The 25,359-nt window shown below is 57.3% G+C and overlaps 1 protein-coding gene across 3 annotated transcripts in view; it reads left to right on the forward strand.

The window, feature by feature from the left end:
- The window catches only part of CARM1 (coactivator associated arginine methyltransferase 1), a 41,128-nt gene that overhangs the window by 7,045 nt on the left and 8,724 nt on the right, over window positions 1-25,359 (forward strand). For all 3 annotated transcript variants that reach the window (XM_032627033.1, XM_032627035.1, XM_032627036.1), the window contains exons 2-6: window positions 17,343-17,468; window positions 19,750-19,856; window positions 20,806-20,910; window positions 22,781-22,891; window positions 23,973-24,150. In XM_032627033.1, the coding sequence (XP_032482924.1) occupies window positions 17,343-17,468; window positions 19,750-19,856; window positions 20,806-20,910; window positions 22,781-22,891; window positions 23,973-24,150 (627 nt within the window). The remainder of the gene's footprint in view (window positions 1-17,342; window positions 17,469-19,749; window positions 19,857-20,805; window positions 20,911-22,780; window positions 22,892-23,972; window positions 24,151-25,359) is intronic.

A 25,359-nucleotide genomic window follows, 5' to 3' on the forward strand; every position in this document is an offset into this window, starting at 1 on the left:
CAGAGGCCAGGAGTCATGTTATGGAACAAAAGGTGAATTCTGCCGAGGGCAAAGGCAAAGGGCAGATGGCAGAGGCCATGACCCATGGCCAGGGGTCGTGAGTGACCTGCCTGCAGGGTTAGCTCCACTGTGTGGTTAAAAGGAGACTCCCAGTATTTTAAAAATCAGAGGATTTCACATCAAAATCTGGCTTTGTACTTCTGAAAAAGCAGAAAGGCTGGCAGTCCTGGGCCTTCACACCCTGAGGCTGAGTTGGATGGCAGCGCTGCCTTCAGAAGGGGAAGGGGCAGGCACCCCACACGGCTAGAGTCCCTTCCCTGCTTGCTGCTGCCCAGCACAGGCCTCGCACCAGGAGCCATTTGCCCTCTCACTCGCAGCGCTCTGTCTCCTTTCTTTTCTTTTTTTTAAATTTCATTTCTGGCTGCATTGGGTCTTTGTTGCTGTGTGCAGGCTTTCTCTAGTTGCGGTGAGTGGGGGCTACTCTTCGTTGCGGTGCGTGGGCTTCTCATTGCAGTGGCTTCTCTTGCTGTGGAACACGGGCTCAAGGCATGCAGACTCAGTAGTTGTGGCTCATGGGCTCTAGAACGCAGGCTCAGTAGTTGTGATGCATGGGTTTAGTTGCTCTGCGGGATGTGGGATCTGTGCAGTGGTTTGTTTCTTAAAATAGAGAGGCATTTCTCTGAACCCAGGTTTGCATCGGGGGTGGGAAAATGTTTCTTACCCTTAGCCCACACCCTTCTTCGTCCCCCATCCCTTTCTCTAGGCGGCTGAGTTGGAGCCCCGTGGAGCTGGGGGCTGTTACCCCAGTCCAAGTTGACCTGGCTTCCAGTCCCGAGCCCTGCCCACTGCCCACCTCCGAAGCCCCTCCCCTTCCTCACCTCTCCCTGCACCTGTGTAGCCCACAGGCCCTCACTGGCAATTTGGAAGTCTAAAAGGTATGAAAACCTAACTTCTTACTCATTTGACAGCAAGCTCTAACCTGACCCAAACTGGGGCACAATTCCCCCCTGAGCTGCCACGTGGGGCTCCCTGTAATCTCTGGGTATCCAGTTTAGAATGACGGTTCCCGCTTTTGGCTGCAAGACTGTGCTCGGTTCTGGACGATTCCTATAGTTTGCTGGGGATAATCCACGTTATCTGAACCTTGTTCGCTTTCTTCAGATCTGAAGAGTTTGTAATCTGAAACACACTGGGCCGCACGTGTTTCAGGCAGGGACTAAGGGCCTGGCGCGGTACCCCCGTTGGGGTTGCTTGGGCCCATGCGTGAGATCACAGGTGGAAAGTGGCCGGCGTCGTGAGCAGCACCTGGCAGGAAGCTCAGGCGTTAGGTGTGGGGGCCTGCGTGAGGTGGGCGTGCAGGGCCTTTTGGCAGAAAGAGGAGTATGGTGTGAACTCAGGTGATTCTGTGCTGCCTTCTGGGAGCAGGTCATATCTAGCAGAATGGGGGAGGCAAGAGAACCCTTGGCGGCAGGTGAGGCTCCTTGCCTGGGGAGCCTGAGGAGGCACCTGAGGAGGTGGTGAGTTTGCCAGGACGTCGGGAGAAATACCCATCCCAGATGGGGGGAGGCGGGGTTGGAGGGCCAGACCTGGGCCAGACTTGGCTGCTCCCATGGAGAGTGGAGGCTGGGAGGGGCTTCAGGCAGCTCAGAGCTGAGACTCTGAACCCGAAGTCCTTGGATGGCCCCTGGGAGGGGGTTGTCCCATGATCCCTTGAAATTATATGCCGCTTGCATAAGGGTAGAGGAACAAGAGTCCATAGCTGGGACCTCAGAGGAGCCTCGCCAGAGGCAACACTTCTAAAATGCCTATTAGGTCTGTGTGCTCCTGGTAGACTGTGGCTGTGACGCTGCGGTTGGTTCTCTGTGCATTTTTGCGGGGAGAGGCTCCCTTGCTTTTGATCCTCCTCAGAGGGATCTGTGACCCAAGAAAGGCTGACAGCCACTGAGTTCAGCAGCAGATAGGGGAGTGAAGTGGATGCCCCTGGCTTGTAAGGGGTGGTCAGTGGGAGAAGTGGGGTGTGTGTGTGTGTGTGTATCCCGTCCTCAGACGGGGAGTGACTTTGAAAGGCAGGAATGCCAAGGGCAGGTCACTGGATTTCAGGAGGGGCAGCCCCATCCGAGGGCTGGGGTGGGGGAGGGAACCCAGGCAGATGGCAGGTCTGGGGAAGGCTGGGTGGAGAGTGGGAGAGCGACCCAGGACAGCAGGGCCCACCAGCAGTTCTCTGAAAATGGGGAGATCTGAACTTTCATTCTTTCAGCCAGAAACGTATTCAGAGTGGACTTGCTGTCGCATTGTGGTCGTTACCATTTGTCTAACTTTAAACAGCAAAACTTTACTGAGCATCCATCGCGTGCCAGGTTCTGTTTTAGGAGCTGGGGTTAAGCACGTGGGCCCACACTTGTGGGTCTTGGGGTGTGTGTGTGTGACAGGCATTAAGTCTGCAGGCACCCGCTAGTGTTCAGCGCCTTGGAGGAGGTAAAACGTACTGAGGCTTGAGAGTGCGCGGGGAGGGGCTGCTCAAAGTGAGGGGCAGGAAGGGGTTGGTCACAGATGGTCGCTGCTCAAAATGGGGCGTTAACGCCACCAGGAGAAGCGCAGGTGAGGCAGTGCCTCACCATCGGCGTGACTGCTCTGTGCCTCAGTTTCCTCGGCTGTAAAACGGGAATCTTGGTAGCCTCTACCTTGGAGGGTTGTTATGAGTTGTGAGCTAATAGAAGTAAAGTGCTTAAAATAGTGTCTGCTACTCAGCAGGTGGGAAGAGCTGCTGGGGAGTGAGCCTGTGGGCCCGCATGGCCAAGGACAGCCGGGGGCCAGTGTGGCTGGAGCAGAGTGCGTAGGGGGAGGGCCGGGCCCCAGCAAGGGGCTTGGCGTTTATTCCCAGAGTGTTGGGGAGGGAAGCGACACCTGTGGTTGTGTCTGGGCTCAAGCCCAGTTCTGTCCCCTGTCCTTTCCTGGCAGGGTGATCCTGGGCGAATGACTCAGCCTCCCAGATCTCAGCTTCCTTGTCGGTGGGGAGGTTCCACTGAGGGGCTTGGCTGGTGCCAGGTGATCACCTGTGCCCGGACTGTAGGCACGCTCCTAGTTTCGGGGAGCAGAGAAAAGGCGGAGTAAGAACTCCTCTCATTTTTGTTGGGGGGAAGTGGCCCAGGAGCCAGTCTGAAGAGAATGGGGCAGGAGGCCACCAACCGGAGAGAGTTGAGGTGGGAAGGAGGCAAGTCCCAGGGCAGGGGGCAGTGGCTTAGCTGGGGTCTGCTGTATCTCTGGGTCAGTCCTGCTCTCCTGGGTCCCTGTCTTTCGGCCAGGCCAAGGGACAGGCCTGCTTTGCATTCCTGGCTTGGAATGCCCGCCCTTCTCCCTCCTGGTCTGCAGCAGTCCTCTCCAGAGTCAGAAGCAGCTGGAGGTCATGATTAGCATAGGCCGTGGAACCTTATCTGACTTGACCTTGTGACCCTGGCCAAGTGACCCTAGTTCTCACTCGTTTCTTCCTGGAGCATGGAGAGTGGTCTTGGGGGCTGGTATTAGCCCTGCACACACAGCAGGTGAATGACATGGTGTAAGATATCATTGGTCTCCTAAACCTGCTGTGTGGTCTGGAAGAGGTGATCGTGAAACCCCCAGACAGGTACAGGAGGAGCTGGGAAGGGCACAAGGAGGTAGCCTTGGAGATCCTGCCCAAGCCCCTCCAGGTCCCGAATGACTCACTTTGTGCATTCACCCTCCTGTTTTCTCACTTCCGGGACTTGCTTGGGAAGCTTCAGGATTCGGGGTCCCAGGAACAGTGCAGGCCGGGGCTGTTGGCACCCTTCACGTCCGCCCGGAGAAACCATGGCACTTGCCCTGACGCTTGTTACGCTACACAGCTCCGACCTTTGGTTTAAGAACCCCGAGTCCCTGACTTCTCCCACACCCACCTCTTTTGTTCCCTGAAAACCAGTTCTGTGAAGGAAGTTGAGACCAGGCTTCACCCACGCCTGCAGGAGTTGGATATGGAGGCTCTGTGGTCCTCATGCGTCTCCCCTGGTGGTTATTCTTTAGATCACTTACTTTAATGGTTGTTTAATCAACACACACAGACGCCTGGGCCTTAGGTGCACTTGACAGTGTGTGCATCCATGTAACCGCCACCCAAAGCCAGACTTAGAACTTGTCCCCCAGCCTCTGGGTGGGTTTTGTTTGGTCAGGTGGGTCTGTCCCCTGACGCCAGGCAGTGCATACTTGAAAACAGGTCCAGACTGGTGGGGCGGGGCGGGGGGGCCGGCGGGTGTGCTCCGTCTCCTACCAACCCCCATTCCTTGCGTAGTGAGAGGAGAACCCCTTTGCTTCCCTCTTTTTGTCTGTCTCTTTCAATTGATTCATCGCCCACAGCTTCGGTAAGAGCGGCTCTGAGCTGTTGTTTTCCTTTAAGATTGTTTGGCGTATTTGCTCCCCCGCGAATTGTGTTCCCGTGGCTGGGGTTCCTTTTGGCTGGATGTGTTACTCGTGTAATGGTTCTGTGTGTAGAAACCTGCCTGACAACACAGGAACTGGTGAGATTCTGGCGGGGTCGGCCGCAGGGACCCTGGCAGATCAGTGCTCTAATGAAAACGGGATGCTCTCTTAATCTCCCCACAGGGGGCATGTCAGTAAGTACAATCAAAGGCAGACTGGGGGGCGTCCTGCAGACCCAAGAGGGACATTCCAGGGGCTTGCCACATTCTTCCCTGAGCTGGAGGGGAAAGCAAAGGCACGCTGGGGCTCCCAGACTTCTGTTGTGTGTCCCGAAGGCCACCTCCGCACAGCCTGGCTCTGCTCTGAGCCCTCTGTGTGACTGGAGGTTGGCGTCCCTAGTGATGGATGAGCCCTGGGTGGGGGATGCTGACGGGTCACATGGCCTTGACTCCCTTCCACCGCCACGCCACCCCCGTGCCCTGCCTATTGCCGCTTTGAGGCCCTACCGTGGCTGACGTGGGCTGAGCTCAAACATGTGGTGGGCGGGCGCCGTGCCAGGCACTTTACGTTCATTGACTTGCCTCGCCGTCAGAACAGCCCCTTGGGGAGCCACCGGAGCCACAGCTCATCCCCGTTTCCTAAGGGAGGAAACTGAGGCACTCAGTGGTGGGCGACAGTTGGATGCCAACCCAGCTTTGGCCCTGACGTCTCGACTCAGCCCTGCCACCCCTTGGGCGCAGGTGAGGAGTCAATGCCGTAAAGGAGAGGTAGCACCTGGCCCTTGTGGTTTCTGTCCTGTGTCGGGGCAGTGGCCCCGGTGGATTCTTCTGGAGCCCAAAGCCAGTCTTTCCTCATTCCTGCCTCGTTGCCGATTCCGTCATGGTGTCAGGCAGCCTCTGTCCCCTCTCGCCTGGGCCACATCTGGAGGCAACATCTGGTGAGGCAGCCTCGGGTGGGCGGGAAGGGGCCCTCCTACCTCAAACATCCTGTTCTCTGAGGCTGGAGGGGCTCCCGGAGCTCCGGGGGCCTGGCGGAGGCCCTTCCGGCAGCCGTGAGGCCCCAGGACATCCTGTTTCACCTTTTTCTTTGTCGATGTGCCCTCCACTGGGACTGCAAGTGGGCCTCAGCCCCCTGAGCTGGTTTCCTCCATCACTCCGCCCCCGAGGCTGCCTCTGCCTCGTCCTCCGGCCTCTTCCGGTTTGGCCTCCCTGGAGCCACCCTGATCTGAGGGTTGAGGCCCCTCAGCTGGCCAGAGGAGGGACATGTTTGAGTTCCCCAGACACCGACTGGCTCAGCTGCCTATGCTGGCGCAGCGTCGCCGGCAGCTGCGGGAGCCAGAGTGTGGAGCGTACCAGCTGCTCTGAGGGGGTCCTGCAGCTGCCCTTGACAGAGCTCGCCTGCCCACCTCCGTCCTCACGGAGCACTGCCAGCCCAGCTCCTGCTGGCACAGGTGGTGGCTGCCCTCAGTGATCCCTTCCAGCCCTAGGAGGCAGGCTCCATCGGGCTCAGGGAGATGGTGCCTGCCAGCCATGGTCAACCAGCCAGGCCTGGCTCTGCCCGGGCCCAGGGCCCATGTCCTTCCCAGGGCCTTGAGCGTGGTCCCCACAGCCCCCCAGGGCCAACTCTCCTCCCAGAGACTGGGATGGGGTTCGGCTCTCTTTCATGAGCTGCTGAGTCCCCAGGCTGAGCCGCTCCCAGCATGTCAGTTCTCTGTGCCTTGGTTTCCCCTCTTGAAAGTGAGCTAAGTGTGCCCAGGCAGGTGGGTGGGAGCATTAGCTGAGGTACTGCACTGCGTTAGGTGTTTGCCTGGTACCACATATAGCAACAGCTTCAAAGTCATGGCCAGAGAAGAAAGGTCCAGCAGAGGAGGCCGGCAGAGGAGGCCGGCAGCCCAGCGCATGGAGTGAGGGGCTGGGCTGCTGGTTTAGTTGCCTCCACCCCCCACCCCCCGCCCTCCCGCCCCCAGTTATCCGCTAAGCCCCCGTGCTTTCATGGGCCAAGGAACAGGCGCACATCTGCTGTTCCTTTTGTAGCTCACAAAGCCCAGGGCTGCAGGCTGATTAGCATGGAGGGGGCAGACATTTGCATGTAATGGCTCCCGCCCAGTCGGAGCCCCTAGTATTCTTTTCAGAAAAGCCAAGCCCTTTCTTTGGTCCTTCTTCTCTTGGGGTTGCCCTTCCGCACACCCCACAGTTAGACTTATCTTTGGGCCCCTCCAGACCAGGCCTGCAGGACCAAAGCCTCCAACCCCTAAAGGCAGACATCGCCCCCCAGCCCCCATGGACCAGCCCTTTGAGAGGAGTCCCTGCTGACACCCCCTCCCCGGCCCCTGACCCCCTGAAGCCAGAGCTAACTTAGGAGGTTTGGGTGTCTCCAGTGCAGGGCCTCTTCTCCAGCCTGTGGTCAGCCCCACTGGAAGGCGGGGAGAGGTGACAAGGGGCGGGCCAGCAGAGGTGGGTGGCTATTATATTGTGAAATATTTTCGAAGAATGAAGGAGAATACAGCCAACACCAAGAGCAGTCACTGCCACCTTAAGAGATAAAACGTTGCCCATAGAGCAAAGGGCCCCCTAACTTGTCTCCTCCCAGGGAGGTAACCTCCTGTTCAGCCAACACCGGTGGTCAGCCTTCACAAGAGGCCACTTTGACGTGGCCTAAAGACCCAACCTGGTACCTTTGAAACCTAGGAGCAAGACTTTTCCAATCACGGTATGAAGCTGGTGCCTCTCAGCCTCGGCCAGATGGCTGCTCTGGGTCTGAGTGGCCTGCACCAAGCCTGGCTGGGTGCCCAGTTGGGCTGGTCCAGTGGCCAGATGACTGGTCTGGGCCCAGTGTGGCCTTGTGTCCAGAATTCTCTCTGGGATTCCTTCTCTGCAGTCTTTGCATCTGGTCAGAGAGCCATGGGGCTGTGGGGCCCCGAGGTGGATGTTTTGTGCTCAGAACCCCTGCCATGTGCCTGTGGGTCTTGGGCTGGGCACAGGGTGTGTTGGTCCTGATGACGGTGCTGAGCGATGCATTATTATTTATTTTCCTCGACCTGGGGGGGTGGGTGGAGCCCCAGGTGGCAGAGCCCAGATTCAAAGCTGGGTCTAACGAACTCCAAAGCTGGAGTTCTGGGATCTGCACGTGCCGTGGCCTCCCTGGCAGGGAGGCTTCAGGAAACCCAAGTCTCTAGTGGCCCCGGGCACCCCAGCCTGGCCCCGCCTGCTGCTTCTCCTCCATCACACCCAGTAAGGGGGGGAGGGTTGGGTGCAGGCCTGCGCTAGGCAAGACATCACCGGCTGAGAAGCCAGTGTCCTCCATCCTCCAGCCCTACAGGTCACTTGGGTCACAGGACCTGAGGCTGCAGAGGAGGGATCAGAGCCATTCCCACTACCCTCCCCCCACACCAGCAGGGTCTGACCTGCTCACTTCGGAGAGGGCCCAGGCGACTTGAGTGGGCACCAGGCCTCCCCCGCTGTCACGATTGCCTTTTGTCTGCTTATCCTTCAGGAACGTGGTAGAAATTCAAACCGCTCAGGAGGGTGTAACATGAAAAGCCCGTCTCTTCGTCCTGCCTGATCCCGGCCTGCCCCCCGCGCCGCCACTCGTCTTCTGGCGCGCCCTTGCTGCGCGGTGTTTCAGGCACACACGGGCTTGCGTGCACACATCTCCCCAGGAACCCACTGGGCTCAAGGTTCTGCAGGTTTAAACCATGCAGTCATTTCGTGGTGTTTCTTTCTAGACAAGCCCCAGGCAGGCAGCATGCCTGGCCCCTCCCCCTCCCCGGCCCCCCTGCTCATTTTTGCACCTGTGGTGTGTGTGTATTTTACACCATCTGCCCCTAACAGTGCGGCTTGGTCATCTTAACATGTCAGCGTCTACAGACAGAAATCTATGCCTTTCCATTGGCTGTACCTTCTTTCACTCATTCAGTGGCTCTTTAGGTTTTCTTCTGCTTTGGACAGTGCTGTTATCTAGGTGTATCTTTGCAGACATTCAGAAGTAGAACTGTAGGATAAGGCCCCGCAAGCGGACTTCTGGGTCAGAAGTCTTTGACAGAGATGCCCAGATGGGGGCTGGCCCAGTGCGCCGGGGTGCTTGGGTGAGGGGGTGGGATTCACCCCGGGACAGGGCCAGGCCAGAGGAGCCCAGGGTGACCTCATGGTCCTCAAATACCCCAGGGCTGGGCAGTGCGGCAGCAGCTGCTCGGAGCGTCTGCGAGGACAGCACTGGAGCAGCCGGCTTAGGTTACAGCCAGAGACGGAGGCCAAGTCGGGCTAGGATTCCCCGGGGTGGGATTCTCTTCTGAGACCGTAACCATGGCTGCTCCTGATTACGCAGTGCATAGGACACTTACTAATGCCTCCCTTATCTCATGGAATCCTCACGGCAGGGAGGGTTTTATCCTCACTTCATCCCCATTGCACAGGTGGGGCTCCTGAGGTTCGGGGTGAAGGCAGGTGGTGGGGCCCTCCAAGTGGGCTGTGTCCTCTCACCCTGCAGGCTGTGCCACGATCACCTTTGGACAGATGAGGAAACTGAGGCCCGCAGTCACATCTGGAGGGCGGCACCGTTGGCCCTGAACCCAGGTCTCCCTGGATGCCCATTCATTTTGACCACTGCCCTCCTGGCCTTCCCTGCTGCGGAAGCGGGGCAGTGGGGCCTGGTGCCTCTGGAAGACGGGAGTCCCCTTGAGGAAGGCGAGCCCTGCATCCCCCCAGGGCCTGGCTCGGCTTGGATGTCGCCGCCTAGGCAGCCTGTAATCTGTATTGCACAGGGCATGATGTGTATCAGACCCCCGAGTCCCTCCAGCCCCTCTTACCTGGCCTTCTCACTGGTGTCGCCTGCCTCCCTGTGGCGCCCGGGAGCGTGGGAAGGCAGGGCCTGGCTGGCTTGTTCACTGCGGTACCCTCGTGCCCATGCTTGGCACCGAGCGGGCTGCAGGCCGAGCCACCCAGTGAGCCGATGGCCCCGAGCAGAGGGTGGGCCGAGGAGAGCACCCTGATTTCTCCATGCCTCGTCCTCCTCTTCACCCAACCCTCCTCTCTCCTGTGGAATATTTTCCTCTGGAAGGTGAACGGCCTGTGTTTTATTTGGCGGTAGGAGGTGATTTAATAAAAGACCTCACATATGGACAGGCGTCCCCCCACCCCCAAGTCTGCCAAGGTAAATAGCTTTAATTATGCCTTGCTTGTGGCTGTAATAGTTTTTCTGCTAGAAAGGCAAGGACTTGAAATGTGGCCCTTTTTTGTGTTTGTTGCTTTTCTTTTCCCCCTGAGCTGGTGGCTTCTCTCCTGTCTTGCCCTCCACCTCTCTGTTGTCCAAGAGGCAAAGAGACGCTCTCATCTCACACGAGGATGGAAGGTTCTACGGGAGGAGAGAGCTTGACTCCAAGCATTTATCTCTATTCCACTGGGTCCCTCTGACACAGGTCTGTCCAGCCTGAAGGGCTCAAGGACCCCCTGCTTGTTCCAGAGCAAAGGGGAAGGGGAGAGAGGGCAGAGGTTACCGTGGGGCTGCCCAGTGCCCAGCGTCTTCCAGTAGTTAAGTGACCTTCCCCAGGCCACACACGCCCTCGGCCTGGGCAAGTGGACCCCCATTCTGGCTGCCTCCTGCATGTAGGGAAGGGGCCCAGTCTCCCTGACCCCAGGCCCCGGGGTGGGCGCCGTGCAGGTCAGCATCCCCAGGTGCTGGGCTGGGCACTGGACCAGCGACGTGCAGAGCCCTGGATTCAATAAGGAGTCAGCCTACGATCAGGGCTCGTCCAGGAAGTGCTGGAGAACCTTCCTGGTCTTCCTCTACCTGGAGGAGGTAACAGGGATGCAGGGGAAGAGAGGCAGGGTGCCAGGGAGGGTCTGCGGAGCCACGGAGGCTGGAGAGAAGGCCTTCTGCCCATGGTCTGGAGGGTGGTGAGGTCAGCGTGGCTTGACGGGGCGGTGGAGGGGCTCTGTCGAGGTCGTCCGTGTTAGCAGGGGCTCACGAGCCCCATAAGGAGTTTGGACTTGTTCCAGAGGGCTCTGGGGAACCACTGAGGGGTGCAAGCAGGGAAGAGAACACAGCAAATCAGCCGCATTAGATGCTGTGACTGGGACATGACTGGAGGCTTAGCACATCCCCCGGGGTCTTCTGGTCAGTGTCCCTGAGAGAGGATGCCTACCCCTCCCTGAGGCCGCCAGCTCTTTTGAGGCCCTCCTGGGTGCCAGGCCCCGCTTTGGGCCCAGGAGTGAGGGTGGGAAGCAGGGTGCTGCCTTCAGACCTGGGACCGGGGAGCCCCCGTGCCTCAGTGTCTGCCAGATTCTGCTGCCCTGGGTCCCACGGTGCTGTCCAGGGAACTGACTGGGAGGGACATCGGGTGGCGCTGTGCTGGCTGGGGGCAGGCAGCTTGTCCCCGAGAGCCGCCTGCTTCCCAGCCTCCGTCGTCTCCTGCCGGGACAGCAGCTGCCCTCCAGCCCTGGCCCTCTCTCGGCACGGGGTCCCTCTGGGTACTGCCCGTGGCTCTGGGGGAGCCAGACTTCTGAGCCCCAGGTCCACCGGGGCCTCTCTCACCTCCGCCACAGCCTTCCTACAAATCGCCCGTCTTGCCTGGGAGCCTCTGCAACCTCTCTGGGCTGCAGCCAGGAAGTCCCAGTCGCCCCCATTCTCCCTGCTGGGCCCCTGCAAGGAAAAACACTGCGCCTGTGTGTGTCCCCTGCTCTCAGCACTCACACTGAACACTTCTGATCCCCAGGTGTTGGGTAGGTGTCCCCACACACCCAGCAATTCTCCAACACCAGTCGGCTGTCTGGCAATTCAACTCGATTCTGAAACTGTCTACCTGGAGGTAGTGTCAGATCCCACAGGTTGAGGGCTCAGTCCTACAAGACTGTACACACCCCACTTCAGACGCCAGTCGCAAGTTCGGCTTGGGTCATCTGTGCTTCCCATCAACCTGCTATAAATCAGAGGTTCCTAGGACCTCTTCCTCAGGTTTGATTAATTTGCTCCCGCAGAGCTCAGGAAAACAGTTTACTTACTAGATGACTGGTTAATACAGAAAGATGCAACTCAGGAACAGCCAGATGGAAGAGCTGAACAGGGCGAGGCGTGTGGGAAGCAGTGCAGGGCTTCCGTGCCCTTTTCGGGGGCGCCAACCTCCCAGCACCTCCACGTACTCACCAACCCAGAAGCTCTCCTGAACCCTGTCCTTTTGGGGTTTTTTGGAGGCTGAGGAGGGGGGTACTGAAAGTTCCGACCCTCTAATTACTTGGTTGGTCCCCACATGGCTTTCTAAGTCCTATATCCTGGGGTGGTTGAAGGGGGCTTCACATGAATCATAAAAAACACCTTTATCACTCTTATCACTTGGGAAATGCCAAGAGTTTTAGGAGCTCTGTACCAGGAACAAGGACCAAATAACATATGTATTATAGATCACCGTATTACCACCCCCCTTCCTCTCTGCTTTCCCACATGCTGTTTCCTCTCGCTGGAGCATTTGTTCCCAATCTCTTTCCCTGGCTGGTCAGGTGCCATCTCTAGCCTCCCACAGTGCCCCTGTGCCCCTGGCCTCAGTGCCCAGCACCTGGGGATCCTCGTCACTCTGGCCGCCCGGCTCTCCTCACCCCCTCTGGGATGGGGAGGGTGTCTCCTCTCACGCCACTGCCGGGTTTGTAATAAAGTTTTATTGGCACATAGCCATGTTCCTTTACATATTTTCTGCAGTGGGGTTGAGTCACAGTAGCAGAGATTAAATGGCCTGAAAAGCTGAAAGTATCTATTTTCTGGTCCTTTACAGAAAGAAGCCCAGAGGGGTGGTGCGCACACTGGCTAGGAGCACAGACCTGGAGCCAGTCGGCTCAGCCCCTTGCCCTGTGACCTTGAGCGAGATACCTAACCTGTCTGAGCCCCCTTTTCTCATCGGAGCCAGTGGGGGTGGTAGCAGTAGATACAGGGGTGCTGTGAGGGGTCCGTGGATAGCGCAGGAACAGAGCCTGGCACCTGGGAAGTTATTACTCACAGTCTGGCCTCCCAGCCCCATCGTGGTCTCAGCAGGGTGTGAGTGGGTGGGTGCTGGGCCACGCCGCCTGTGGAAGCTCAGTGTTTGTGACTTGGATATTCAGGGGCCTTGCTCCCCAGGGAGCAAGACAGGTGGGGTGGTTTTCCTAGCTCCCCCCGCTGCACCCTGAGCGCTGCATTGCCTGTGGATTTGTCCCTGGCTATTCCGGCCCCTCGTCCCCTGGCCCCAGAGCCTGGGCGGGACAGACTGCAGTGTGGTGGCTGGGAGGCCACCCCGGGGTGGCAGGCCGGGTCCAGGAGCAGGGTGGACACGTTTGTGATGGCTGCAGCGTGACTAGTACTCCTTGGGCCGAGTTCGTTTCAAACCGTTCAGAGCCCGTCTTGGGTGAGCCTCTGCGGAGCCTGTTCACCGCTCAGCCCTCCCATCCCATCACTTCAGGGAAGAGGGAGACCGGCTCTGCCCTACCTGGCTGCGGGGGGGATCCCAGCACAGCCTCCTGGCCTGCAGCCCCCTTTGTGGTCACCCCCAGTTAGAGCGACGCGGCAGTCTGCCAGCCCCTCTCCCGCTTCCTGTCCCCACCTGTCCGGGGCCGCGTACCTGCAACAGCCCCCGAATGTGCCGGCTGGTGTGACCAGGGTGGTGCTTACTGGCTTCGTTTCTGGAGGCAGGGCACAGAGACCAGTTCTGCCTCTTGCACCACATGCCCGCTGCTGGGTCTGGGCCCTGTGGGCTCCGGGCCCCTTTCCTGGGGGGAGAAGCCCTCTCCCAGGAACCCCTCCCCCGGGGCCCAGGAGGCAGGCTTCACCACCTGGCTGGGATAGGCCCAGCGCCACCACTTCTGCCCACTGTCCTGGGGGCCCCCTTCCAGTGAGGGGGCGGGGAGGGGAACAGCGATGGACCAAAGGTGCAGAGCCCTGCCCACTGGGGACTGGGGCGCTGAGCGTGGCCATGGGAAGGGGCTGGGGAGGGGAGGTCCTTGACTGCCAGTCCGAGAGCTTGGACTTCTCCTGAGACTTTAAAAGAGGTAGGAGCCTGGTCCGGCTTTTTAAAATTATTTTTTGGTTTGTCATATATTTACCTAGCATCCCCTGTGTGCCAGGGACAGGCCTGTGGGTGTATAGCTGTGACTTATACAAAATGCTGGCACCATGGGCTTTGGTGGTCCCACCTGTGATGGGACAGTTCAGGTTGCCCTTAGCCCTGGCTTCCCTGGCCCGAGCCTCTGGATGCGGCCAAGCTTCCCTTAGCCACAGGTCCCTGTGGTCGCCTGCCTGGCGCCAGGTTGCAGGGGCTGCCTAGGGCAGCTGGTCGGGTTGCCAGGCTGCTTTGTAAACAGGCCCTCCCTGGTCTGCTCGCTGCCACACAGGAGTAGCTGACAGATCGGCTTTATTTTCTGCCCCAGGAGTGGGCATGGGTACCATGTCAAGGTTTCGGGTCCCTTCCTGAGACCCATTTATAGCTGGACTTGGGAGCACCTCGTCTTGGGTCCCCTGTGGGTGTGGCGTGGCTGTGAGCCCGGGGCTGGCCTCCCAATCCGCTCTTCCCTCCTGCCCGCTGTCAGGAGGCTGCCTGTGCCCTGCTCCCCCCTCCCTCCAGGAGGTGGCATCTGGCTCCAGAGGTGGGAGGTCATCTGGCAGAAACCCAGGCTGTGGCCCCAGGAGCCTCCTCCAGGCTGTGGCCCAGGCTTAGGGCTCACACTAAACAGCGGACACCCGTAGGCCCTTCACATCCAGAACATTTTTCTTGTTCTATTGAGATAAAATTCACATAGCATAAAACAATTGAGTTGCATTTGGTGCACTCACAGTATCAGGTAACCATCACCTCTATTTCCAAAATATTTTCATCATCCAAAGAGAAAAACCTTGCTTCCATTAAGCAGTCATTCCCCATTCTCCCACCCTCAGCCCCTGGCAACCACGAATTTTGCTTTCGGTCTCTATGAACTGACTCGTTCTGGATGTTCCATATATATGGGATCATATACCTGTGAGCTTTTATGTCTGGCTTCCGTCACTCAGCATATAGTTTCTGAGGCTCATCCGTGGGTTGGGACCTTATTTCTTTTTATGGCTGAGTGATATCCCATTGTATGGATGGATCACATTTTGTTCATCCAGTCATCAGTTGATGGACATCTGAGTTGTTTCTACTTTTTGGCTGTTTTGAATAGTAACACTTTGAATATTTGCATCAAGTATTCATTTGAATACCAGCTTTCAATTCTTTGGGGTATATACCTAACGAGTGGGATCGCTGAGTCAAATGGTAATTCTGTGCAGCTGTACCATTTTACGTTCCCACCAGCAGGGTCTGAGGGATTCAATTTCTTGCCAACACGTGTTATTTCCCCCTTTTTTGTTTGAAAGTACAGCCGTCCTGCTGGGTGTGCAGTGGTATCTAATTGTGGTTTTGAGTTGCAGGTCCCTGATGACTAATGATGACGTGCACCTTTTCAAATGCTGGTCATTTGTATACCTTTGGAGAAACATCTCTTCAAGTCCTTTGCCCGTTTTTGAATTGGGTTATATTTTTGTTGTTAAGAGTTCTTTATGTATTCTGGACAATAGATCCTTATCAGGTATATGATTTGTAAATATCTTCTTCCATTCTGTAGGTTGTCGTTTCGCTTTTTTGTGTGTGTGTGTGGTATGTGGGCCTTTCACTGTTGTGGCCTCTCCCATTGCGGAACACAGGCTCCGGACGCGCAGGCTCAGCGGCCATGGCTCACGGACCCAGCCACTCAGCGGCATGTGGGATCTTCCCGGATCGGGGCACGAACCTGTGTCCCCTGCATCGGCAGGCGGACTCTCAACCACTGCACCACCAGGGAAGCCCCCGTTTCGCTTTTTTGATACTGTCCTTTGATGCAGAAAGTTTATTTAAAATTTTTTTTTTTTTTTTTTTGGCCATGCTGCATGGCTCTCAGGATCTTAGTTCCCCAACCAGGGAGCGAACCTAGGCCCCTGGCAGTGAAAGCACCGAGTCCTAACCACTGGACCGCCAGGGAATTCCCCAAAAAGTTTATAATTTTGATGAAGTCCAGTTTATGTAGTTTTTCTTTTGATACTCTTGCTTTTGGTGTCATATCTAGGAATCCATTGCCAAATCCAAGGTCTCAGAGATTTACCCCTCTGTTTTCTCCTAGGAGTTTTATAGTTTTCACTCTTATGTTTAGGTCATTGATTAATTTGAGTCAGGTTTTATATATGGTGTGAGGGTAGGAGTCCAGCTTCATTCTCTTGTACAGGGAGACCCAGCTGTCCCAGCACCATTTGTTGAAGAGACTATTTTCTGCCCCTTGAATGTTCTCAGGACCCTTGCTAAAAATCAGTGGGCTATACGGGACTTCCCTGGTGGTCCAGTGGTTAAGAATCTGTGCTTCCAAGGCAGGGGGCATGGGTTCGATCCCTGGTCGGGGAACGAAAATCCCACATGCCGTGGAGCGGCTGGGCCCGTGAGCCATGGCCCACATGAGGCATGGCCAAAAAATAAAAAACAAACAAACAAAAAAAATCAACTGACTATAAACATAGGGTTTATTCTGGACTCTAATTCTATTGATGTATATGTCTCTCCATTTGCCAATACTATTCTGTTTTGATCACCATACCTTCGTAGTGCGTTTTGAAATCGGGGAGTGTGAGTCTTCCAGCTTTGGTTTTTTTTTTCAAGATTGTTTTGGCTGTTACGAGGGTGATTGGGAACACTGCACATTTGTACTCATGCTTCTCTCTGTAAATATATTTTGTCGTTGTTGTTCTGCAGAATAATGCTCCCGTCACATCCAGATCATTTGAAGTTATGGCTCCTGCAGTCCACACATTTCCCCACTTGGCCTTTGTAGCTGTTGAACGGTGTTCATTAGGCTGCAGTCCAGGACCACACCTGGCATTTGATGGTCAGGTCTCTTTAGCCTCCTTCACTCTGGAATACTTCCCAGCAATTTTTGCCTTTCCTGACTTTGGCCGTTTTGAGGCAACCAGGGAGGTTGTCTTGCAGACTGCCCTGTGATCTGGCACTGTCTGTTGTCCCCTCGTGGTGGGACCAGGGTGTCTGTTCCGCTGCCCCACGTCAGGGCTACAGCTTCGGGTCGGTTTGTCTCCTGGTCGTGCCGTGTCTCACGGCTCGGCTGAGGTGGGGTGCCCCATGCTTGTTGAGTGAATGACTGGTAACAGTAGTAGTGGCGGGTGCGGGGATGCAGTGCTTCCTGTATGCGTGTGTTGGGCCTGACCCCTGCCCCACCGTTAGTCCCACCTGACAGATGAGAAAACTGAGGACTCAGACCTGCCCTGGTGACACACTAAGTGGAGTAGGTGGGGCGTGAACACAGGCCGTCTGGGTCCTGTGGCCACACTCACAATACATGCAAGAAGGAAGGGGCTCAGCGGGAGGAAGCAGAGGCGCCACTGGCATTTCTTTCTTGACCCCCGCCCACCCCTGCTCAGCTCTGAAGGCCGACGACGCCCCCGTGTGACACAGAGGGGCTGGTGGCTGAAGGCCCGACTCCCTCAGCTAGGCCTGGGCTGCCCGCTGGGTTCCTGTGACCCTCTGACCCTGCCAGGCTTGGCCTTCTCTCCCCTGTGTCTTCCCACCTCAGTGCCCAGGAGCGACATGGGGCTGGCACCAGCAGGTGCTCCGTGAGGGAACGTGCCCCCTGGGCCCCCCAGTGCCTTGCAACTCCCCGTCCCCTCACCTCAGCCCCGGTTGCCCTGTGGACACCTGTCCTCTCCTGCTGGACAGACTGCATCCTGTGTCCCCGCTGGGGATGCTGATCAGCCACCGCCTCGTCCTCAGCGTAGGCTGGGCAGGCAGGGCACATGGCAGCGCTTGTGGGGCGGGTGTTGTGGCACCCTGGAAGAATCTGGGGTGCCATGGGTGGGGGGAAGGTGGCCCCGGGACCTGGCGGCTCACGTCCGCCTCCCTCCTCTCGCAGATGAAGACGTCTGTGTGTTCAAGTGCTCGGTGTCCCGGGAGACGGAGTGCAGCCGTGTGGGCAAGCAGTCCTTCATCATCACCCTGGGCTGCAACAGCGTCCTCATCCAGTTCGCCACGCCCAGCGGTACGTCTCCCTTCTGTCCCAGCAGCACACAGAGTGCCCAGAGCCAGGGGGCTTAGGCTCTCAGCCGTGGTGGGCGGGGGGCCTGGAGCCCGGGTAAAGCCCATTCATCTGACCCAGCGAATGCCCCACCAACATCCCAAGTAGAAATATTCCCAAGTAGAAATATGTCCACGGTAAGAGTACGTGCTCGCTGCCTGGACTCTGCCCCAGGCTTCGCCGGCTCCTTTGGGTCCTTCTGGGCTCTGCTTATATGTCCCCTCCTCTGAGAGGCCTGTCCTGACCTGCCCACACCCCAGGCCTCTTGGAGGAGCCGGTCACACGGGGGTCAGGGGCCCAGCCCTCCCGCAGCAGTGGATGGGGTGAGACAAGGTCCTGAGGTTGGCAGAAGCTTTGTTCCGAGCGCAGAGGAGGCTCTGGAGGGTTCTAAGCAGACCCATCTGGGGGACACACGAGCAGGGCTTGTGGAGCCCCAGGCGAGTGCTGCTGGTGGCTCTGGGTGGGGGTCAGCAGTGGAGGTGGTGAGCCGCCCTGGGCTGGAGACCCCTCGAAGGGTCCAGCAACCAGGCTTGGTCCCTGCAGAGCCGAAGTCAGTGGGCCTGGTGGTCGGCGCAGGGGCTGGGGCAGGAGAGCCCAGGATGGAGAGGCCGCCCACCCACGGCTGCCCCCAGCTTCCCCAGAGCCCTCTTACTTGTCTCAGTGCCCCCGATGGAGAGAGGAGGCTCCCCCAGCCCAGACCCTCAGGACTACCCGCCCTCAGGTGGCCTGGCTTCAGAGCCGAGAGAAGGCCGGGCTGGGAGAAAGCAGCCAGGTGGCTGACCACCTGCTGCCAGAAGCCCCACATTCCATTTCCTTCCTTATCCAAAATCAATCCCAATTCAACGTTTAAAAAAATAAGTTACAGAAACAGGGTTGTCATTAAGAGTTGATGTTTTAGATCCGCCTAGTCTTTTTCTGCTTCATGGATAGTTATATTCTGATTTTTTTCCTTTCAATCCTATCAGTTTCTTAAATCCTGGTCAAGTATACACAGCAACAATTCTACCATGTTAATAACCCTTTCTGAGTGTACATTTCAGTGGTATTAAGTATATTCATTGTGCAACCATCACCACCATCCAGCTCCAGAACTGTTTTATCTTCCCAAACTGTATATGTTTAAGATATTGTCTTTTAGGTGTTTTTGTTTTTTTTTTAATTTATTTTTGGCTGCATTGGGTCTTCATTGCTTCACGTGGGCTTTCTCTAGTTGTGGTGAGCAGGGGCTGCTCTTCGTTGAGGTGCGCGGGCTTCTCATTGCGGTGGCTTCTCTTGTTGCAGAGCACGGGCTCTAGGTGTGCGGGCTCAGTAGTTGTGGCGCGAGGGCTCAGTAGTTGTGGCACGCAGGCTCAGTAGTTGTGGCGCATGGGCTTAGTGGCTCCGCGGCACATGGGATCTTCCCAGATCGGGGATCGAACCTGTGTCCCCTGTGTTGGCAGGCGGATTCTTAACTACTGCGCCACCAGGGAAGTCCTGTCTTTTAGTTAATTGTGTTAAAATACGCCTAACGTAAAATTTGCCATCAACCATTTTCAAGTGTCCAGGTTCCAGAGGTATTAAAGCACATTCACGAGATGCAGCCATCTCCACCATGCATCTCCATCCCCCATTTTCATCTTCCTAAACTGAAACTCTGTTCCCATTAAACACTAACTCCCCCTCTCCCACCCCTCCAATCCAGCCCCTGGCCCCCACCATCCTATCTGTCTTCATGATTTTGTTTGCTTCTTTTTCTTGATGCAATTTAGTGGTCTGTGTTCATAAACATAGTTCATTTGCCACGTAACACCTGGTCCTGCAGACCCCTGCTGACTGGTTCTGTCATGTGCTTCTCAGTGTCCACTGCGGTCCATCCAGTCCCCTCTGACCGGACACTGGGGTGGTGTCCCTGTGTCCACTTGCCACCCACAGACACTGCCGTGAGCTGTGGGTGGACCCACGGGTATCTGCTGGGGTGAGTCCCAGAGACTTGATGCCCGGGTCATCCTTTGAAGGCTTTGGCCAAGCTGCCCTCTGGCGAAGCAGCGCCAGCCGCGTGGAGCACGCTCGCCCCTGACACCTGCCTTCTCCCGTGCCAGTCACCAAGGGCAGTCTTGGCTGCCCTTCTTCTTTTCCTTCAACTTCAACATTTGTGTGTATGTGTGTGTCGGGGAGGCGGTTTCAGATCACTTGTGCTCAAGGTAGAAAAGTTGGGGTGCACGCCTAGACAGAGCCCGCCACCCCTGAGCCAGCTTCCCCCTTCCAGATTTCTGTTCCTTCTATAACATCCTGAAAACCTGCCGGGGCCACACCCTGGAGCGGTCGGTGTTCAGTGAGCGCACGGAGGAGTCCTCTGCTGTGCAGTATTTCCAGGTGGGTACATACTGCCTGGGCCAGGCTGCTGCCCCTGGTGGCCCCCAGAGGCCATGCGGCACAGGGCAGGCCCACCCGGGTTCATGTCCTGGCTCTGCCCCTTACTCGCTGAGTAACCTTGGGCAGGTTTCCTCCGCTTGCTGGGCCTCAGTTTCCTCATCTGTGAAACAGAGATGCCAGTGCCTGCCTACGAGGGTTGCTGGAAAGATTTGAGTGCAGGTGAAGCTCAGGTCCACAGGCATTTTGAGTAATGATAGCATAGTTACAATGTCCTGAACACGTAGGGCATGCCAGCCACTGGCCCCAGCGCTTTGACACGTACGGAAGTACTTGAACCCTCCCAACAACTCTAGGAGGTAAGTACTATTGTTGTCCCCATTTTACAGATGAGAAAACTGAGGCTCAGAGAGGTTAAGTGACTTGCTCCAAGTCACACAGCTATTATGCAACAGAGCCAAGATGGGAAGCCAGGTCTGCCTGATGCCAAAGCCTGTGCCCCTGCCCAGGTGCCACGCTGCCTCCCGATCGCCTGTTGTCTTACAAAGAGACCCCACAGCACCTCACCTGCCTGGCGCTCTGAGTTCTAGGGTTCTGTTTGATCCACTCCTCCACTTCTTTGGGGCCCCTAAGATGGGGCAGGTGGCCCTTGATCCCAGAACCCTGCGTGTGGCATATCCTGAGTTCTCCTGGGTGGCTTCCAGGACCAGGTATCAACCAACTGTGTCCTTTGGCCACAGCGACGGCGGTGGTGTCCTCCCTGGGGGCTGCCTCTAGCTTCCAGCTCCCTCTACTGGAGCAGGTAGCCGGGGGAGTCCAGGCCAGCAGAGGGGGTGTGGCCTCCCCAGGGAGATCTCTGCCCGAAGTGGACCCTCCTCTGTCACAGGGTCGGCCAGGGCCTCGGCCGTCTGTCTGCTGCGTGCCCTGTGCCATTGGCATGTCTCTGTTCCAGTTTTATGGCTACCTGTCCCAGCAGCAGAACATGATGCAGGACTACGTGCGGACAGGCACCTACCAGCGTGCAATCCTGCAGAACCACACGGACTTCAAGGACAAGGTGAGCGGGGCCGGCTGCATCCACCCTGCTGCCTTCCTCCCTCTCCCTCAGGCTCCGTGCCCACCTCACTGGCTCAGTAGCCTCTATTTTTTTTTTTTCCCCTTTGTTCATTGATTTTATCTTTAATTTTTTCAGATTGCAAAAGCCAAATCTACTTTTTGTAGAAGCCCAGTGTGTATCAGATGGGCGTGAAAGGCCTCTGTCATTTCCCTCCAGAATGACCACTGCCAACAGTAAAGCTCTCTTCTTCCAAAATTTTCCCCCAGCATATATATTTTAGGGTTATAATCTTTTTAAAATACAGATATACAAAATAGGACTGTATTCTACATTCGCTTCCTGCAAAATACTTTTCCCCCACTTAATGTTGTGTCTTGGCATGTACTGTTAAGTTACGTGGATGTAGTGTAATCTAGTCACTTCCCTAGGTGAAGTCACTTCCCTAAATATATTTAAAATATATTTAAATCTTTTTACTGTTACCAAGTAGTGAGCAGTTGACCCTTGAACAGCATGGGTTTGAACTGCACTGGTCCACTTATATGCAGCCTGTTTTCGATAGATATGATCAACTGTGCTACACGATCCACAGTTGGTTGAATCTGCGGCTGCAGACCCGTAGATATGGCGGGCCAACTGTATGGTTATACTCAGATTTTCTACTGGGTGGTGGGGTTGGCGTCGTCCCTGACTCCTGCATTGTTCAAGGATCAACTATATACTCGTGATTAAAAAGAGACCAGAGTATATATATTGGGAGGTGAAATTTTATTCTGTTCTCTTCTCATGGCCTAGAGTTTGATTTTCCCTTTTAACCACATGAAAGCTTGTGGTTTTCTCGACATATCTAGGGGACTCTCCACATGATCCACGTGGATCTATGTCATCCGGCGCCTTGGTGATACACTCCCCCAGCATTGCTGAGAATCCCCTCAGGTGACTGAGCCTCCCGGTCCCAGGGCCTGAGCCCCACAGGCTGGGGAGGAGTCATCCTCGACACAGCGGCCATCCCTATGCCCTGGCGGCTGGCGTGGGCAGCACTGGGGCAGTGTTTGGGGCCCGGGAAGCCAGTGTCCCTTCAGCAAAGCCTCTTCCAGCTCTCCCAGGACGCAGATCCATTTCCTAGTTCATCCAGAGCTCTGAGAGGCACCCGAGGCCCTCCCACCCGACAGCACCAGCCCCCCTGCTGGGCGCTCGCCCTGTGCCCCACCGCCACGCCCAGAGCAGGTCTCCTTTAGCGCGTGCGCACCAGAAACGTTTATCCTGATTCCGCTTGTGCGCGGAAGCAGTCAGACGAATCCAGAGTGTGGGACAGTCTACCGCACACTAGCCGGGACTCCTCCCAGAGCCTGTGCTCTGGGGCCCAGCAGCCCTGGAGAGGGCACCCAAGTGGGAGCTTTCCCCGGGGCTCTTCCCAGGTTGCGGGGTTGCCCTGTGGGGCCTGGGGTGGGAGGCTGCCCTCCTCCTACTGACCGCGTGGCCCTGGCCAGTCAGCCCTGCGTCTCAGTGGTTCTGCTGCGGGGCTCAGAGGTGTCCTTACCTGGTGAGCACTCATTCCCACGTGCTGCATAGACAGCGCACACCATTCCTTCTTGAATCGGGTCTGAGAGTGTGTACTGGTCTTAACATCCTAGCTGTCCTTAGAAGTCCCACTCTACCACCTTCGGATCCACACTGCAGGCTCCTGTGGCTCTCAGAAAGCACCCTCGTGGGCAGCTGTCCGTGTAGAGGGGAAGCAGGCCGCAGGCCGCAGGCTGGAGAGCGTGCTCCGTGGGTGGGTCTGCGGGGAGGGAGCGCCCCCTGACACACACACCTTTACGATCACGTCACTTTACCACTGATTTGTCCTCACTGCCCCCTCCTCCCTCAGATTGTTCTTGACGTCGGCTGCGGCTCTGGGATCCTGTCGTTTTTCGCCGCCCAGGCTGGAGCAAGGAAGATCTACGCGGTGGAAGCCAGCACCATGGCCCAGCACGCCGAGGTCCGTGGCCCTCGGGGTCCCAACCTGTCTCCGTGCCCCAGCTCTGTGCCTGCTCCAGCCTGGGGAAGCCAGCCCTGCTGGGAGCCCCCAGGAGACCTGACCCCTGGGTCCAGGGGAGCCTGGGAATATCATTCTCTACTTTGGTCTCTTGTCCCCGAAACTGAGTGGTTTCAGGGGGAGGGGCTTGCTGGGCCTGAGGTAGTCTCCCTTCCATGAAGGATGGTGGCCCACCGGGTTCAGGGGTGATTTGGGGCCTTCAGGAGCTTGATGGACTGGTGCTTCAGGGGCTGGACTGTGCAGTCACACAGACCAGGGTGGGATCTCGGCCCGGGGCAAGCCGCCCACCTCTCTGAGCCCCACCTGAGAGGTGGATGACAACAGGATTTCATCTTGTCAGTTGATGCTTTTTTGGCACTGAAGCCCTCATTCACAAAGTTTAAAACCTAAAAGCTACAAAGGTAAACAGTGAGGATGCTTCTCTCCCTGACCTCTGGCTCCCAACCACCTAGATCCCCCCCACTGGAGGGAGACAGACGTATGTAGAAGCTCCCCAGAGCCGCTCCATGAGCCCCCATGGGCCTCTCCACCCGCCAGCTCCCACACGAATGTACACGCCACCGTCTTGCACCTGGCTCTGCTCTCTTTACGATACATCTGGGATATGACTGTGTCATCATGTAAAGAGCTTCCTCACTCTTTCTAGTGGCTGCAGAGCATCTCTGCCTGGATGAACCATTGTGTGTTGAGACACAGGCTGTAACTGACACTGAGTCTGCTTCTCAGTCTGTAGCACAAACGCTGCACCAAATCCCCTGTACGCGTGTCCCCTCTCCGTGTGAGGTTACGTCTGTAGGGCAGATTCCTAGCATTGGAATCGCTTGGTCGGAAGGTGTGTCCAGGTTTAGCTTTGGCGGCTGTAGCAAGGCCTACTTGTCCTCGTCCCCAAGGTGACATCAGGAGGCTGCGGAGCTGCAGGAGGGGCGACCCAACAGGGAGGCAGAGGGGAATCTGGTGGCTGAGTGTGGACGGAGGCCCTCCCCCGCGAGGACCCCCGTGACCCCTGTGGCTCACCCGTCCTCAGGTCTTGGTGAAAAGTAACAACCTCACGGACCGCATCGTGGTCATCCCCGGGAAGGTGGAAGAGGTCTCGCTCCCCGAGCAGGTGGACATCATCATCTCGGAGCCCATGGGCTACATGCTCTTCAACGAGCGCATGCTCGAGAGCTACCTCCACGCCAAGAAGTACCTGAGGCCTGGGGGTGAGTGTCCCTGCCGGTGCGGGCCACTGCCTGGGTGGGCGTTCCCTGGGCCCGAGGCCAGGGGTGCGCACCTGGGGGCCCCTTCAGAGAGCCCCTGGCTGCCGCTTAGTCAGCACGGGTGTGGTTCAGCTCCCCACTGGCCTGAGCTGGCGGCCTGGGGTACAGAGGGCATCTGGGCCTTCATCCCCACTCCCTACCCAGACCTGACCTCAGCTGGCTGGGCCCCAAACGAGGCCACGTGTCCACTTGCCTGGTCTGCTCGGTCAGGGTACGGAGGGGCTTCCCTCAGGCCCGCAGAGAGCCACTGGGCTGCCTCTGGCATCTCATGGCCCATGGGGGACAGTGTCTGGCTGGGCTGTGGTCGGAGCAGGACACGTTCTGTGGCCGGCACCTTCCCCGAGGAACTGCCCTGTCGTCTTCATTCCTAGCGTTGTAGACCCTGCCCTCAGCCTGACAGACTCCTGCACTCATCACCATGGGGTGTGGGGGTGGGGGTGTGTGTGAGAGAGAGAGAGAGAGAGAGAGAGAGAGAGAGGGAGGGGGGTTGTGTGTTGGGGGGCAGCTGATGGCTGTGGTCTCCTGTCTGTGTCACTACCTGCCTGTCTGTGCTCTGGGGTCATTGGGTCACTGTTGACACCTGCTCATCTGTGTCACTGGTGGTCTGGTCTGTGCGTGGCCCTGAACATCTGCCAGTGTGTCCGTTTCTCTGCTCAGTTCTGGGCACGTTCTGAGTATTTCTGTACAGGAAAGGGGCTGTGTGTGTGTGTGTGCGTGCGGTATAAGACGACCCCCGCCAGGGCAGAGCACAGGAGGTCCGTGCACTTGCGGCCCCATGGAGGGCAGGGGAGGAGTTGGTCTGTGGGGAAGGACCTGCCTCAGGCTCCACTCCGAGAGGTGGGAGGTAGGAGGTGGCTGCCATTCCCCACAGCTCTGTCCTGCGATCCAGGTGTGTGGGAAGCCAGGCTGCCCCAAGGCTTGTCCTAGACCTGCTCTCATGCTCTGCCCTGTTGATGGGCCAAGCTAGCCGGGGGGTAGGGTGGGGGGGAATTGGGGGTGGTGGGAGTCGGGGGTGGTGGGGAGCAGCAGCCCCAGCAGGATGTGGGCTCCTCCTTATGGGACGGAAGGACAGACAGGAGTCAGGCTCCAGTGGGCAGCTGCATACTCATCCCACTGGTCAAGCAGCCTGTCCGGGATGAGGCCTGGGGCTAA

The sequence above is a fragment of the Phocoena sinus genome, chromosome 3 (assembly GCF_008692025.1).
Source record: "Phocoena sinus isolate mPhoSin1 chromosome 3, mPhoSin1.pri, whole genome shotgun sequence".
In the NCBI taxonomy this organism is placed as follows: domain Eukaryota; kingdom Metazoa; phylum Chordata; class Mammalia; order Artiodactyla; family Phocoenidae; genus Phocoena; species Phocoena sinus.